Source organism: Pristis pectinata, chromosome 3 (genome assembly GCF_009764475.1).
Source record: "Pristis pectinata isolate sPriPec2 chromosome 3, sPriPec2.1.pri, whole genome shotgun sequence".
NCBI classification, from domain to species: Eukaryota; Metazoa; Chordata; class Chondrichthyes; order Rhinopristiformes; family Pristidae; genus Pristis; species Pristis pectinata.
This window is the reverse complement of record NC_067407.1, coordinates 78,611,153-78,629,187: the sequence shown is the minus strand read 5'-3', so window position 1 is coordinate 78,629,187 and position 18,035 is coordinate 78,611,153. Positions and strand designations below refer to the sequence as shown.

Below are 18,035 nucleotides of genomic sequence, written 5' to 3'. Positions count from 1 at the left end.
AGGGGTGAAATGATGGAGGGATGTGCAAACAAAGAACAAGAACTTTAAAATCAAGGTGATACCTACTCAAGAATTAATATAGACCAGCAAGCACAAGGGTGAAAAGGGCCTGCTGTGAACTAAGACATTGCTGAGTTTTGGATGACTTCAAGAACTAATATTCTTTTTAAATAGCAAATTAATATTTTTATTTACAAGATATTTTATCTGTTGTTTTGTCAAGAATATGTAATAGCATCTTTACTTAAACCCAGTTTTCTGTAAATAACTGTGTATGAAGCTCAAGGAATAGATACTAAGCTTTATATAGCTGCTTGCAAGAGTGAATTACGAGTGCACGGTGAACAGCATTTTTCTTTTAACTCATTCTCAGAATGCTATGTGGTTGACAAGGTTAACATTCATTGTCTATCCTTAACTGCTTGAAAAGTTGGTAGTGGGTCAACTTCTTGAATAGTTACAGTCCTTCTGAAGGTATTCCCACTGCAGTTAGAAAGCAAATTCCAGGCCTTGTGACTATGAAAGAATGGTAACATATTTCCAAATCAGGATGGCAAGTAACTGGAGAATGTGGAGATGGAGATGGTAATGTACATTTAGCTGATAGAGGTCACAGGTTTGGGAGGTCCTGTAAAAGAAACCTTGGCAATTTGCTGAAGTACATTGTTCAGGTGGTTAACATGCCCATGGATGTTTGAGGTGAATGGTCTGCCAATTAAGCAAGCTGCTCTTTTCCCAGATGTATATCGTTTCCTGAATGTTGTGGGAGTTGCAGTCATCCAGGAACAGTTACTTGTACATAGTGAAAAGGTTCCAGAGTGTCAACAGGTAGTCACTCATCACAAAACATTCAAGTTCCTGACTGGCTTGTAAGCCACAATCTTTTAAATGATGATCCAGTTAAGTTTCCGGTTGATGTTTATCCTAAGAATGTTGATGGTGTAGATCTGAAGACAGTAATTTTAAGGGGAAGTGGCTGTTACTTGCCACTTGTTGGTCCCCATCTGATTGTTAGATACCAGCAAGGGGCTGTTGCATTAGCTGAATGCCTACAAATAGAAGTGAACACTTTACAACCAATGTCCAAGACAGGAAGTATTGATGAAACAGGAGAAGATGGTTCAGCCCAGGTTGCAGCCTTCAGGAAGATATCCTGCCACAAGGATGATTAGAACTCAGCAATCACAGCCTTAGCACAAGGTGGGGCCAGTAATGTTTGTCTAGATTGGAATGGTCTTTAACTTAGAGTGATGATGTTCCCATACACCTGCAGCCATGGTCCAGTAATGGACGGGATGGGATGGGGGGTGGGGTGGGGCAGGCTGGGGGTGCCATTTGAGCTGATGGATGGGTTGTCAACCATACAGACTGAAATGTCGTAGATGGTGTATGAAGGTGGCAGTTTTAGTTGCCATGATACATGGCTGCAAGTGGAGAAGGGAGTCAATTCAACAGCAGAGGCAAGGAAATTTAACCACAGTTTCAGTGTTATCACCAGTACTAACAATGTGCGTGGGTTAAGAGACAAAGTATTGAGAGTGCTTTTGTAATCTCATGGTTCCTAATCTAAAGGGATAAATAATGGTTGGACCACAAAGGAGAATTCACCTGCCTGCTTCTAAACAGTGCCATGGATCTTTAATGTTCATCTGAAATAGAAGGTATCTTGGTTTCACGGCAAAATCCAAATGATGGTAGCTCTGACCTTGCAGCACTCCTCGAGTACTTGAGTGTTACCCTAGAATTTCTTCTCTGGTGAATGAAGTGGAACTTGAACACAGGACTTTCTTACTCAGTTGAGAGAGCCACCCAGCTGCCAGAAATGGTAAGTAAGACAGATCAATTCTACTTCATTTTACACATTATGGTGCATGGGTTTCTCCTTTAATATTCTTTTGTTATTTACTATTACTTTTGTGAGACTGCAGCATGTGCTTACTAAGTTTGCATTTCAGATTTTGTTCTGATAATCTCACCACAGAGTGTATATGTTTTATTTAATGATTAAACAGTTCAACTGAAGTTGGCAAAATGTTTCCCCAACAGTTTTGTAATTGCTAACAATTCAGGGGACAGTCATGAATTACTGTAGGATTTTCTGAACATAGTAGGCAACCGGGATATATACTCCACATTAAGAACCAACAGCAGTTTTTATATTCATGTCGTATCACTAATACATGAACATGGCCTATCTAAGTGCAAGTCAATGAGAACAGCATAGGGACATAGGAGCTCTTATACAAAGAGAATGATAGTAATGCTGGTAAATTGGAGCTCAGTGGGGAAAGATAGAAAATAACGTTGAGAGGAGCACTGACCACAGCAGTGATGAATAGACTATAGAGAAACAAGAGACTGCTGATGCTGGAATGTGGAGCAAAAAACACAATGCTGGCCTGACTCAGCAGGTCAGGCAGCATCTATTGCAGGGAAATGGACAGTCAACATGTTGGGTCAAGACCCTTCATCTGGACTATATGTTGGGACAGGTGGAGAGGCTGGACCTTCAAACTACCTAGACAATGCATTCTTCACCCTGTATCCCGCCCTAATACTAAAGCAGTAACAAACTGCTGGATAATCTTCATGGCAATCTAGAAATGTTTGTTGAAAAGTCAACAAAGGGACAAAATTAGTTTGTCTGGCAAAAGAGATATAGGAGAGCTGGCTATGATCAGGTGAGATGGGTGGATGAAGCCATTACAGGAAAGGTACTTGAGACTCAAAAGAGGTGTATGACCAAGGATAAGCTACCATTGCCTCGCATTGAGTTCCAGCCATTAATGTGTTCTACCTCAGTTTGTGTCTTTAAATTGGGGTGTGTTAGTCTCAAGTATTTACTTAGGGAAAAGGAAAATCTTTACTGGTCAACAATCGCAAGGGAGCATGCTGGAGTTTAATTGCACATAGCAGATATCAGCAGGTCATTAATTGAACCTACTGTTTCAATGTCGGCTTATTTGACTTTCACATTCCATTTGAATATGTTCTGCAGTGTTACAGTGATAAGCAACAGGGAGGAGTTGGAGTACATGCACTTGCAAAGCCATGTTAGTGTCCAGTTCAAAAGCAAATGATACCATTGCCAAACAGGCCTACAGCAGTAGTCACAACTAATAATGAGGTACGGACAAAAATGTATATTCCAGCACAGGCTGCAGGACACTATGGTCCTCTGGGTTCCTCTGGGTTTCTGGGAGTTTCTTGGTTTCTTATTCAGACCACAATGGTTTACTTTAAGGAGATTTAATGTGGTCTTCCAAAGTCTATAGTATAGCTATTCCCATGGAAATGTTCTCAACCAGGACTTAGATTTCAATCACTTGACCCTCTCGTTTGAAAGATTTGTGGAGAGAATGCAGCAGAGATGGATTGGGAAAACAAGATGAATTGTTTCTTAAGAAAGTAAAATACCTTCATATTGACCAATGGATCACCTTCCAATAAGGTCCACTCATAACGGACAATCCCCGATCGTCAGTACTTGCCTCTTCCGTCCAGCAGGACCCAATCAGTAGGAAGTAGCAAGTTCACATCCTGCCCTGCATCACAGTGAGGGGCTTCATCATTCCCTATAGAAGAAGAGCAAAGTAAAGAAATCACCTTGGCTGAAAAAAAATTATTCAGTGATTTGGATGAGCAGTGCACCAAAATGGGGTGGATTGTGAAGGACTCTGAAAACAAGACGGATCAGCCATGATTCAGTTTGAAGCATTCTCAATCCTGAGCCAGAACTCAAGGTTTAAGTCACATTCAGAAACCCAAGTATGCTCTAGGTCAACACGCTGGTGCAGCACTGAAGGGAGCACCATATCTATGGGAGGTGACAATTTTCTGATGAATTGTTAAAATAAAGTACTTTAAAGATCACATGTCACCATTTCAAAGAATATCAGGGGACATGAGGTCCTCAGTGTCCAGGATAACACATATCCCTCAACCAATATTACTAAAAAAATTATCTCATTGCTATTATAGGAATATACTCTGCAAATTAGCTGTTGTGTTTCCCTATATTAAAAATGACTGTATATTTTTTGGCTGTGAAGAGCTTTGATCATGGCAGGCAGAAGGGTAGGCCAGAAAGTCCCAAAGCCTACCACAAGCAAGGCTGATTCTCTGCCTCAAGATCTTTTGCTGATGATACCATCCTAAGTGGGATCGTGAATAGGGAGGAGGATGTAAAAGGGCTTAAAGGGGATATAAACAAATTAAAGGAGTGGATAAGAGCATGGCAGAGGGAATACAATGTGGAAACGTGTGAGGTTGTTCACTTCAGTGCACAGAGCAGCGGAGATTTTTTAAAATGGTGACATATTGTTAAATGTTCATGTTCAAAGGGAACGAGGTGTCCTTGCATACAAGTCACTGAAAGCCAACATGCAGATACAATAGGCAATTAGGAAGACAAATGGTATGTTGGCTGTCATTACAAAAGAATTTGAGTGGAGGAGTAAAGGTACCTTACCACAATCACACAGCCTTGGTGAGCCTACACCTAGAGTATTGCATACAGTCTTGTCCAAGTAGGATACCCAAATAGGATACATTTCCCACAGAGCAAATGCAACAAAGATTTACCAGAGTGGTTCCTGGGATGGTGAGTTTGCTGCATGAGGGGTGATTGAGTGAACCAGGTGTGTATCTTCCAGAGTTGAAAAGAATGAGACGTGATCACACAGAAACCTACAAAATTCATACAAGGCTTGACAGGATAGAGAATGTTTCCCTAGCTGAGGAGTCTAGAACCAGGGGTCACAGTCTCAGGATAAGGGGTGGGCTACTTTGGACTGAAATGAGAGAAAGTTTCTTCACTCAGAAGGGGGTGAATCTTTGGAATTCTCGGCCATTGATTTTATTCAAAATAGAGATGAATAGATTTCTGGATATTGAGGAAATCAAAGAATATGGGAAATTGCAGGAAAATGGCATTGAGCAAGATCAGCCATGACCTTGATGGTCCCAATTCTTGTGTTCTTGTCCAGCTTCCTGCCCAAATTCCAGCTCTTTTGGTTTTCATAAATGTAACGCTAAATATACCCAGCAATTAAGTATCCATAGCCCTGTATGGTCAAGAATTTCAGGGATTCACAGCCATGAGAGTAAAGATTTTTTTTGTTCGTCCTGTTGGACTAAGCTTTGAATGACCATGCCCCACTTCCAGCCAGAGAAAACAGATTCTCAGCACCTACCCTGTAAATCCCTCTTCAGAAAAAGATCACCTCTCATTCTTCTAAACTAACGATTTATCCAAAACAATCTCTGCAAATTCCAATCAGCACCACCTCAAATTTACATACATCCTTCCTCCAGTACAAAACACAAAAGCAGTACACCAGCTGTGGCAAACTCCTATACAAATTGTACTGTGTTCTTTATTACTCTTATATTCTAATTCCCTTACAATGAAAGCCAATGTACTATTTGCCTTTCTTAATGCTTGCTGTACCTGTGTGTTAACTTTGTGTTTTACATAGCATTTTGTTCCAGATCCTCTGTATACCAACATTTCTATTGTTCTGCTATGCTTCCTACCAACACACGTGACATCATCTTCCCCACATTGTTCTCCATTTGCCATCTTCTTATCCACTCCTTTTACTTGTCTACATCCTTTTACAGCCTGGGTCTTCCTCACAGCTCACTTTCCCACCGGGCTTTGTACCTTTGAAAAACATGGATGCCTTAGACTCATTCATTTATCCTAGTCATTAATAGAGACTGTTAATAAGAAGTAGGAGCAGGAGTAGGCCATGTAGTTCCTCAAGCCTTTTTCAACATTAAGTAAGATCGTAGGTGATCTGGCCCTTGGCCTCATTCCACTGTCCCATTACCCTTGACACCCCTCCTCCCAAAGATGAACAATCTGCTTATCTCAGCTTTGAATATATTCAATGATGCACTCTCCAAAACTCTCAAGAGTAGAGAATTTCAAAGATTCACAACCCTCAGAAAATAAATTCTTCTTCAACGCTGTCTTAAATGAACAACCCATTATTCAGAAACCCCTATGACCTATACATTCCCCCACAAAGGGGCACATTCTTTTATCATCTACTCTGTTAAGTCTCTTCTCATTTGTTTTCAAAATATCCCTCTCATTCTTACAAACTCAACTTTTTTTCATAATTCAGCCCCCTCCATCCCAAGAATCACGCTATAAAACTTCTTTGAACTTCCTCCAATGCTAATATATCCCTCCGTAAGTAAGGACGCCAAAACTGCATTGCAATTCTAATAAATCGCTATCTGAACATTCAAAAATCCCAAAATTCAGCAACCGGCTCACCAGGAAATGTTTGCTGCATTCCCCAAGATTCACCGGGGCCTCATTCCTGCGCTCTGCTAAAACTTACCAAGTTCATTGGAGAATTTATTATAATACCGTGTGACATCATTAAAAAAAAACTAATTGAAAGTGTGCTGGGGAATAAATGTAAATAACATCTAATAGTCCAGAAAATCTGTCAATTGGCATCAGCAAGTCCCGAGTGTGCCAGATTATCAGAGTTTCACTGTACTTCAGGTCTGAATGCTCTCTGCAGTTGTAGCAAGATGTTCTTACTTCTATACTCCAAACTCCTTTACAATAGAAGTCATATTTCATGCGCCTTCCTAATTACCTGCTGTACCTGCCTGCTAGCTTTCAGCATTTCATGCCTCTGGACAAACAGATGTCTTTGGACAGGGCATTCAATATTCTCCCTCCATTTAAACAATATTTTGCTTTTCTATTCCTACCAAATTAATAGAATTATATTTCTTCACATTATACTCCATGTGTCAAATTTTTATCCCATAACTTAATATCTTTATCTCTTTGCAAACTGTTTGCAACTTACTTTCTCATTATCCTTGTATTGCCAGTAAGTTGAGCCACAATGCACTCAGCCCTTTCATTAAAGCTATTAATATAGTTTGTAAATGTTTGATACCCTAGAACTGATCCACTTATCTTAATTATGTTTTATCCACTGCCTCCTGACTCCATTCTCCTAAAACCATGAGCTCCTATCTTTTATAGTAAGCTTTTATGTGGCACCTTATCAAAAGCCTTCTGAAATCCAAGTACATTAGATCTACTGGCTCTCCTTTATTTCCCCTTCTTCTCATGTCCTTGAAGAGCCCAAATAAATTTGTCAAATGTGATCTCCCTTTGAAAAAGCTTTGTTGATTTGGCTTAATTGTATAATTGCCTATATGTTCTTATTTTTTTCCATTATAAATTGCAGCATGTTCCCAATAACAGATAGTAGGTTACATGGCTCATTGATTCTTATTTTTGTTTCCTTCCTTTATTGAATAGGGTCATTAAATAGGAAGACTTGAGATCTGAAGCGACCCTTCAAGGTTCTTGGAGATTTTAAGAAATCACAACCATTGCATTACTATCCCCGTAGCCACCACATTTAACACTCTCTGATGCAGGGCATCGGGTTCAGGAAAACAGTCAGCCTTTAGTCCCATTGGTTTGCCTAGTATCCTTTCTCTAGCAATTCTGATAATCTTAAATTCTTCCCTCCATTTTGCTCCCAAATGTTCTATTGTTACCGAGATGTTTTTAGTGTTATTTACCATGAATACAGAGAGACCAAGGTTTTCCCTATTTCCAAACTTCCCATTATTCTCTAGACCCATCCTTTAAGGTATCACTACTTATCTCTGCCACTGTTTTTTATATGTATTTCTAACAGCTCCCACTGTTTTTTTTTTAATATTTCTTGCTAGCTTATTCTCACAATCTATTTCCTCCCTGTTTCATTAGTCATCTATAGCTGGTTTCTAAGATTTCCCCATCCTTCTGACCTGCCACTAAGGTTTGCAATGGTACAGACCTTTTCTTTCAATTTGATATCAATATTGGGTTCCTTCTCTTAGAGTCTTCATTTCTCAAGGACTATATTTTGTTGAGAATCATGAAATATGTTTTTAAAGGGCACTTGGAAAATAATAATAGGAATGGGCAGAGTCAATGTGGATTAATGAAAGGGGAATCACATTTGACAAATCTGTAATCTGTGAAAGAGATAATGATGAACCTGTTCACATGGTGTATTTGGTTTTTGATAAGGTACCATACAAGAGGTTATTAAACAAAATTACAGTGCCATTACAGTAACTGGGGATTGGTCAATGGAGAGAAAACAGAGTTGGGATAAATGTGTCATTTTCCCTCCATTTACTGATCATTCAGATATCCTGAAAGAATTGATGATCAAGAATATGAGTATACTTAAGTTGAAAAAGAAACCCAAATGCGAGTTGAAACCTGTATACGGGTCACAGAACTGAGCATTTAACTTTTTGAAGAGAATAGAATCCTCTTGAACTTGGATGAAGAACAGGAGTAGCCCATTCAGTCCACACAAGTCTGTTCTGCCATTCAATTGGATTACAGCTGAACTATACTCAACTCCATTTAGCTGCATTGGTTCCTTAATGCGCACTGTCTAACAAAAAAAATTATCAATTTAAGTTTTGAATTTTCCAATTGCATGACTTAAACAACATTTTAAAAAAGACAGAAGGGGGTTGAAGAGAGTTTGAGACTTTCAGTACCTTGTGTGTAAAAAACAAAGGATGCCTCGTGAAGCACAATCTAGTTCTAACTATGACCCTCAGGATTCCTCCAACAAAGAAAATAGCTACTAGGTTTTCAACACTTCGATTCATCTTAAAAAACCCCAACAATAACGTAGCACCTTCATTGAAGAAAAACATCCCAAAGCACTTTTTAGAGCAATAAACAGAATTCAACATGCAAGGAGATATTTAGTTAGCTATCCAAATATTTAATCAAAAAGGTAGATTTTAAGCATCAATGAAGAAGTGATCTAATGGGCATCCTCAGACTAGAGAGGCTGGCCAAGAGGGATATGGAATAGTCAAATCTGCAGATAGCAAAAGCAAATGGTAGGGATATAATCAAGAACTATTACAGAGATGGAAATAGCTGACAGTGATGCCGCAGTTGTACGGTATTGATTACTGAGTGATACAGCTCTGATCCAGATCGACTATGTCAATCTGCATTGAATTGTTGCAATGGGCTGACTCCTGGAAGACATTAAGTTGAGTATGGCATGATTCAGAATGGTGCCAATGAGGGGAAAATATGCCAACAGGGGTAGGAAGAGGGCAGTTCAAGGAAGAAATTAAAGGATAGGGGCATGTGTATGGAATTACCTTGCAAGATGTAGTCAATTATAGGAATAAAGCCAAGATATCTAGTTCAGAAAATCAGCTGAGCAGTAAAAGTTGGGCAGAGGTGTAGAGGTGAAAGTAAGCACAAGAATGGAGCATAGACTTGGTTGGAAGCTCAGCTCTGGTCAAATATGGTATCAATTACATGTTCAAGGGAAGACAAAATTAGTATAATAGAAACTCTTAATTATTTCATTCTTTTATCATACACAACCAACATAATATTCTTCCCTATACCTTAAACCAGTTCCACCATAGGCTTTTTGATCATTTTGACGATATTATGCGAATACCAGAACAATAGAAACCTGCTCAGAAGCTCTCCAAAGGTACAAGAGTAGTCCACAATACACCACCACCACCCCTCCATTAAACCTCCACCTTCCTGGCATCATTCTGAACACGTCTGTGCTCAAGATAACATCTTCCAGAAGTCAGCCCACTGGGGTGATTCAATACATGCAGAATAAAAGAAAAAGCACTGCAAACACTCAGCAAGTCAGGCAGCATCTACAGAAAGTAACTTTCTTTGTAATTATAACACTATATTCTGCATTCTGTTATTGCTTTTCTCTTTGTACTACCTCATAATGTTTTGAAATGATCTATATGGATGGCATGTAAAACACATTTTTTCGCTGTATCTTGGTACATGTGACAATAATAAACCCATTACCAAGAGAAACGGGGTTGTTTCAGATTAAAGACCTTTGTTAGTTCTTTCCTCAGATGCTGCCTGATCAATATTGTGTGTTTTTCTTTGTCAGATTCCCAGCATCAGCATTTTTGTTTTGATTTTCAGACACACAGGAGACCTAGATCAGCGCTGTGACACTCACCAATCAGTCCACATGCCTGCACGGTCACCAAGATCAGCTATTTCTATCTTTGTAACATGATTTTATCTGAGTTCTGATGAAGGGTCTTCAACCTGAAATATTAAATCTGTTTCTCTTTCCACAGATGCTGCCTGACCTGCTGTTTCCATCATTTTCCGTTTTTATTCAGAGGCCAGTCATTTGCTGCTCCCTCTAAATATGATCTTATGCAATGTAGTAAATGAAAAGTTAAAACTGTATGGAACTGGAAATCTGAAATAAAAAGAGAAAATGCTGCAAACACTCAGCAGGTCAGGCAGTTCGATGCAGATTGGGTGAAATACAACCTGTTCAACCACCACCTGCATCACTCATATTAGGCATTTAAAAAAAATCTCACCACTGTGTTTACAAAACCTCTACAGGCCTTGCCCCAATATCTTCTCCAGCCCTGTAACCCTGCATTGAATCGACTCTTCTCCAAAATCAGCCCAAAATTTTTAAATAGAGTCACAAGAGTTATACAGCACGGAAACTGAACCCTGGGCCCAACGTTTCCACGTCAACCAAGCTGTCTACTTGAGCTAGTCCCATTTCCCCGTGTTTGGCCTATATCCCTGTAAACCTTTCCTATCCAAGTGCCTTTAAAGTGTTGTACTTGCCTCAACCTCTTCCTCTGACAGCTCATTCCATACGGATCACCCTCTGGATGGAAAAATTTGCCCCTCGGGTTCTGATTAAATCTCCCTTAAACCTATGCCCTCTAGTTCTTCATTCCCCAACCCTGGAGAAAAAGGGAGGGTGAGGAGATGGAGGGATTATAACACAATGAGAGAGGGAGGTGGCAGTGTTTCTAGACAGAGGGAGGGATCAGAGATTGAAAGATGCAGGCACAAAGGAGTGGGCAGATGGAAAGAGGAAGGGTGCAGAGATCGAAGTTAGGATGAAGGGACAGAGCAGGGAGGAGAGAGTGGGCACATTGTTGCTAATGCCCCTGCACCCCCTGGGTCCCTCTGTTCTACGTTCATTCCCCAGGGGTCTACCAATGTAAACGTGTGCCATTTGCAAACCACCCCACCACCACAGGCCGGCTGCGCAGGGCTGAAAGCTCCAGACGACCCTCCTGATCCAAGCCCTGCTGTCTCCCTGTGCCGACCTCAGTGCCCACGGTTTGAGCACAGCTGCCCCACCACACCGGCTGGGGGCCAGGGTTTGCCGTCGGTCGGAGAGCCCGCGGTAACGACGGCGGCGGTGCGCGGCGGGCCCTTACGGTTGCCATGGCGACGCGGCTCCGGGGGCCGGCTGTCGTTGAGCGTCCGTGAGAAGCTGCTGTAGCCGCGGTGCGGAGAGAAGCGGCAGACGTCGCGGCCCCGGTAGGTGCAGTTGAAGAGGTAGCAGCTGAGGGCGGCCGAGCCTCGGGATCTGGCCTTTAGCCCCCGCTCCCAGCCCGGAACGACGACGCCGCCGCTGGCGGGGACTCGCTCGACCACGGCTGCCGTGCAGCCATGCAGGGAGCAGCAGGCCCGCAGGCACTGCTCGGGGCTGCTGACGCCGGCCGGGGCGCGCAGGAAGGCGGCGCCGGCCGTCAGCGAGTCCCGGGTCCGGATGATGTAGTCCTGCATCAGGCCGAAGGCCGCGTCGCAGGCGCCGGAGGCCTCGGGCCGCCAGGCTTCGTGTAGCTGCTGGCGAAACTCGTCGAGGATCAGCGCCCCCGTCCCTGCTGCCGCCGCCTCCACCGCCGCGGTCCGCAGCCACACGCCGACCGCCAGGAGCCGGCAGGCCAGCACCGCTGCTCCGGGCATGGTGGGCAGGGAACGGGCGGCGGTCTCAGCGGCTCATAGCCCGCCAGCTGCCGAGCTCGAATGGGGAAAGGAGATGGGTCCCGGCGGCGACAAAAACTCTCCCTCCTCCCCCGGGACTGCGAGTGATGATTGGGGAGGGAATGTAATGGAAAGGGGGAGGGAGGTGGCAGTGATCCTGGAAAGAAGGAGGGATCAGAGAGTGATGGGGCAAGGAGGAGAGAGTTAGCAGATGGAAGGGAGGGATCAGAGAGGGAGGGAGTGTAATAGAAAGAGAGAGGGAGGTACTAGTGATTGAAGGGTGGGACAGGGAGGAGAGAGTGAGCAGATGGAAGGACTGAGGGATCAAAAAGGGAGGCAGGGGAGATGGAGGGAGTATAATAGCAAGAGAGAGGAAGGTTGCATTAATTCTGGAGAGTTGAGGGATAGGGCAGGGAGAGAAGAGTGGGCAGATGGAAGGAGGGAAGAGCAGACTGACTGAGGGAGAGGAGATGGAGGGTGGGAGTGTAAGAAATAATGAGCGAGGTAGTAGTTCTGGGAAGGATCAAAGAGTGGATAGGGTAGTGAGGAAAGAGTTAGCAGATGGAGGGAGGGTTCAGACAGGGAAGGAGAGGAGATGGGAGTGTAATGGAGAGGGAGGTACCAGTAATTCTGGAAAGAGGGAGGGATCAGAGATTGAAGAATGGGGTAGGAAGGAGAGAGTAAGCAGATGGAAGGAGGGTGGGTTCACACTGGGAGGGAGGAAGAGAAGATGGAAGGATGGAGTGTGATAGGGAGAGATTGAATTTAGGATGAAGGGATCAGAGATTGAAGGATAGAGCAGAGAGGAGAGTGGGCAGATGGAAAGAGGGAGGGAGCGGAAAGGATCAGAGATTAAAGGGTTGGGGGGAGTGATCAGATGGAAGAAGGGAGGGAGTACAGAGCACAGAGAAAGTGTCACGGAGCCATACAGTACAGAAGTAGTCACCATGTCTATGTCAACCATCTGTACTAATCCCATTCACTGGCACTCTGTGTAGAGCTTGCCATCCCTTGGCGATTCAAGTGCTCATCCAGATGCTTTTGAAATGTCATGAGAGTAATTTCCTCCACTATCTTCACAAGCAGCATTGCAGTAAGGGGGAGTGTAACTGCATTGTGTAATGAATTGACTTGTACGATCGGTTTGTAAGACAAGCTTTTCACTGTACCACAGTACAAGTGACAATAATAAACCAATACCAATACCAATTGATTGAACAGTAGGACCAGACTGCAGTGCGGTGTGATGGGGTGTAAAGGAAGAAGGAGGCAGGATTCAGAGGGTGATACACAGTGGGTAATGCAGCTGTCACACAGCTCCAGTGACTGGGCTTGATCCTGTCTTCCGGTACTGTACGGAGTTTGCATGTTCTCCCTGTGACTGTGGGTTTCCACTGGGCGCTCTGGTTTCCTCCCACATCTGAAAGATGTTTTGGTTAGTAGATTTTTAGCTGTGTAAATTATCTCTGGTGCAGGTGACTGGTGGAATAATCAGTGGAGTATTAATGGGCATATGTGAGAGACTGGGTTACAGGGAAATGTGGGGATTGGGTTTGAGGGCATTCAGTCAACCTAGACTGGATGGGATGAATGGCCTCCTACTGTGACCTGAGGAAATATGAATTAGATGAAATATGAGTGGGCAAGAGTAGGGGGATTTCTGAAACTAAGGAAAGATGAAGGGCAAACCAGAGAGGGAAAGAAGTACTAGGGTTTGCGATGAGTCTGGAGATAAAAAATAATAGGGAGAGATCAGGCTAAGGAAACTAGAATAGAATCAGGTTTATTATCACTGACATATGTTGTGAAATTTGTTGTTTTGGGGCAGCAGTACAGAGCAAGGCATAATGACATAAAAATTACCATAAGTTACAAAACTAAATATTGCAAAAGAGTAATAACGACATAGTGTTCATGGGCTCATGGACCGTTCGGAAATCTAGGACCTTCAGCACGCAGGATGTGCCTCTTCATGTTATTACCATCGGGGAGGAGATACATGAGCCGACCCACACTCAATGTTTCAGGAACAGCTTCTTCCCCTCCACCATCAGATTTCTGAATGGTCCATGAACACTACCTCATTGTTTTTCTTTTGCACTATATTTATTTTTGTAACTTATAGCAATTTTTATGTCTTTATGTCTTGCGCTGTACTGGAAATGAGGGAATAGAGAGAAACACAAAGGAGAAGATTTGGGAGAGGGGTGTAGTTGGTGGAGTGAGAGAGATATTGAACAGATCAGAGCAGAAGAGAGGGTGGGGATGGGGAAAGGGATTAGAAAAAAGGATCAGAGTTCGCAGAAGGGAGGGAAAAATTGTGGGGCTATGGAAGCAGTGGAAGAGTGGGTCTGAAGCACAGATGGACTCCTGTGCTTTAAGTAGAAATATATGGAAAGACAAGTGCAATGAACTTATAGAACATAGAGCATTACAGCACAGTACAGGCCCTTCGACTCACGATGTTGTGCCAACATTTTATTGTGCTCTAATATCTATCTCACCCTTCCCTCCCACATAGTCACATGAATGATAGAAAAAATGAAGGGCTATCTAAGAGTCTCTTAAATGTCCCTAATGTATTTGCCCCCACAACCTCTGCCAGCAGTGCATTCCACTCACCCAGAAATCTCTGAGTAAAAAAACTTACCTCTGACATCCCCGCTATACCTTCCTCCAATCACCTTAAAATTATGCCCCCTTGTATTCGCCATTTTCCCCCTGGAAAAATGTCTCTGACCTGTCCACTCGATCTATGCCTCTTATCATCTTGTAAACCTCTATCAAGTATTGGTATTGGTGTATTATTGTCACTTGTACCGAGGTACAGTGAAGAACTTGTCTTGCATACAGATACTACAGGTCAATTCATTACACAGTGCAGTTACGTTGAATTAGTACAGGTAAAAACAATAACAGTAACAGGTAATAACAATAACAGTCACCTCTCATCATCTTCCTCTCCAAAGAGAAAAGCCCTAGCTCACTCAACCTAACCTCATAAGATATACTCTCCAATTCAGGCAGCATCCTGGTAAATCTCCTCTGCACCCTCTCTAAAACTTCCACATCCTTCCCATAATGAGGCAACCAGAACTGAACACAATACTCCAAGTGTGGTCTAACCAGAACTCTATAGAGCTGCAACATTAGCTCGTGGCTCTTGAACTCAATACCCCGACTAATGAAGGCCAACACACCATGTGTCTTCTTAACAACCCTACCAACTTGCGTGGCAACCTTGAGGGATCTATGGATGTGGACCCCAAGATCCCTTTGTTCCTCCACACTGCTAAGAGTCCTGTCATTAACCTTGTATTCTGCCTTCAAATGTGATCTTCTAAAGTTTATCACTTCACACTTTTCCGGGTTGAACTCCATCTGCCACTTCTCAGCCCAGCTCTGCATCCTATCAATGTCCTGTTTTAACCTTCTCACTAGCCACAACACCACCAACCTTCCTGTCATCTGCAAACTTACTAACCCACCTTTCCACATCCTCATCCAAGTCATTTATGAAAATCACAAAGAGCAGGCGTCCCAGAACAGATCCCTGCGGAACACCACTGGTCACCGACCTCCAGGCAGAATACGCTCCATCTACCACCACTCTCTGTCTTCTATGGGCGAGCCAATTCTGAATCCACCCAGCCAAGTTTTCCTCGATCCCATGCCTCCTGACTTTCTGAATGAGCCTTCCATGAGGAACCTTATCAAATGCCTGACTAAAATCCATGTACACCACATCCACTGCTCTACCTTCATCAATATGCTTTGTCACATCCTCAAAGAATTCAATCAGGCTCGAGAGGCACGACCTCCCCCTCACAAAGCCGTGCTGACTGTCCCTAATCAGCCTATGCTTCTCTAAATGCCCATAAATCCTGTCACTAAGAATCTTCTCCAGTAATTTTCCCACCACTGAAGTAAGGCTCACTGGTCTGAAATTCCCAGGGTTATCCCTACTCCCTTTCTTAAACAAAGGAACCACATTCGCCATCCTCCAATCACCTGGCACTACTCCTGTGGCCAGTGAGGATTCAAAGATCATCGCCAAAGGTGCAGCAATCCCATCCTGCTTCCCATGGGGACTCCATTCCATTTTCCCAGTTTCTCTATGGTATTTGTTCTGATGAAAAGACTTTCCAGATCAGTGCTTCTGAGATGTTTTCCTTTTTCCTTAAACATGGGGCTTCCTCTCTACCATAGTTGAAAGGACTCTCAACTATTTCTGCAACATTTCTTGAACCTTTCCTTTCACCCTCTCTCCTTTCACCCAGAACAAGAATAGGGTTTCCTTTGTCCTCATCTTCCACCACGTCAGCTTTAGCGTTCAATGGATCATTCACTGTAATTTTACCCACCTTTAAAAAGATGCCAATGCCAGACACATCTTCACTTCCCCTCTGCATTCCAAAGCCACTATTCTCTCTGCAAGTTCCTGGTTTGCCCTTCCATCCCCACCAATAAACATTCCCCTTCTCATTGTACTTTCCCAAGCAACAGCAGGAGATGCAGCACCTGTCCTTTTACCTCTTCCCTGCTGATCTTCCAGGGACCAAATGGTCCCTCTTGATGAAGCAGAAATTCACTTGCACTTCTTCAGTGTATTACATTTGGTGTCTGTGATGTGGTCTTCTCTTATTGGAGAACCAAATGCATATCGGGTGACTGCTTTACAGAACACTTCTATTCAGTCTACAAGAGTAACCCTGAGCTACCAGTTACCTAGCACTTCAATTCTCCATCTCAGGCCAAATCTGATCTCTCTGACTTTGGCCTCCTTCACATTTCCAACAAAACTCAGCTTGAAAAATGGCACCTCATCTTTCTTCCATGCTGCAACCCTCAGGACTCAGATAACCAGCCTTTCCTGTTTGTGTCAGTCCTACTCAGGCTCATCTTTTTTCATTACATTACTTCTTGACCTGCTGAGTATCTCCAACATTTTCTGTTTTATTTCAGATTTCCAGTACCTGCAGTTATTTGCTTTTAAACTTTAAAACATTATTTATACAGCACGGGAACAGACCCTTCTGGCCCAACGAGCCCGCGCTGTCCAATTACACCCATGTTAACCTACTAACCCGTATGTCTTTGGAACGTGTGAGGAAACTTGAGCAGCTGGAGGAATCCCACACAGTTATGGGGAGAATGTACAAACTCCTTACAGACAGCGGCGGGAATTGAACCCTGATCACTGGTGCTGTAATAGCGTTACACTAACTGCAACACTAGACATAGAACATAGATACAGCACAGGAACTGGCCCTTCAGCCCACGATGTTGTGTTGAACTATTTAAGCTAATGACACCTAATCCCTTCTGCCTGCACATGGTCCATATCCCTCCCTTCTCTGCATATTCATATGCCTATCTAGAGCCTCTGAAACGCCTCTATCATACCTGCCTGCACCATCACCCCTGGCAGTGCATTCCAAGCATCCACCACTGCCCCGCACATCTCCTTTGAAGGTTCCCCCCTCACCTTAAATGCATGCCCTCTAGTATTGGACATCTCGACCTTAGGAAAAGATACCGGCTGTCTACTCTGTCTATTGCCTCTCATAACTTTATAAACTTCTATAAGGTCTCCCCTTAGCTTCCACCACTCCAGAGAAAACAACACTAGTTTGTCCTATCTCTCCGTACAGCACATACCTTCTAATCCAGGCAGCATACTGGTAAACTCTTCTGCACCCTCTCCAGGGCCTCCACTTCCTTCCTATAATGGGGAAACCAGAATTGAATGTGATACTCCAGTTGCGGCCCAACCAGAGTTTTATAAAGCTACAATGTAACTTCCTGACTCTTGAACTCAATGCCTCGACTAATAAAGGCAAGCATGCCATACACCTTCTTTACCACCCTGCCAATTTTTATTTCACCCTCTACTTACAGCCTTGTGCCTAACAAGTTGAGGAATAAAGCATTACAATTAACTATTTTGGCTTTGCCTTCGTCCATTTTCTTTTGCAATCTGGAGTTAATAATTCAAAGGAATGAAGTTAGTCATGGTGGGTGCTGTTTATAGTGACATACATCATTAAAGATTATTATTTAATGATAAGTAAACTCTAATAATCATACACTGCAATGAGGACATAGGAATGTGTGGATGCTATTTCACCTCTCAGGGCTTGTCACCGTTCAAAGGGATTAAAACTGATCTGTGACCTACTTCCATACC

General features: G+C 43.1%; 1 protein-coding gene across 1 annotated transcript in view; it reads right to left on the bottom strand.

The window, feature by feature from the left end:
• The window catches only part of lrp11 (low density lipoprotein receptor-related protein 11), a 28,530-nt gene extending 16,461 nt beyond the window's left edge, over positions 1-12,069 (bottom strand). Inside the window, 2 exon segments of the mRNA XM_052011223.1 lie at positions 3,418-3,575; positions 11,194-12,069. Coding sequence (XP_051867183.1) covers positions 3,418-3,575; positions 11,194-11,827 — 792 coding nt within the window. The 5' untranslated portion in view covers positions 11,828-12,069.
• Between the last annotated feature and the right edge of the window lie 5,966 nt (positions 12,070-18,035).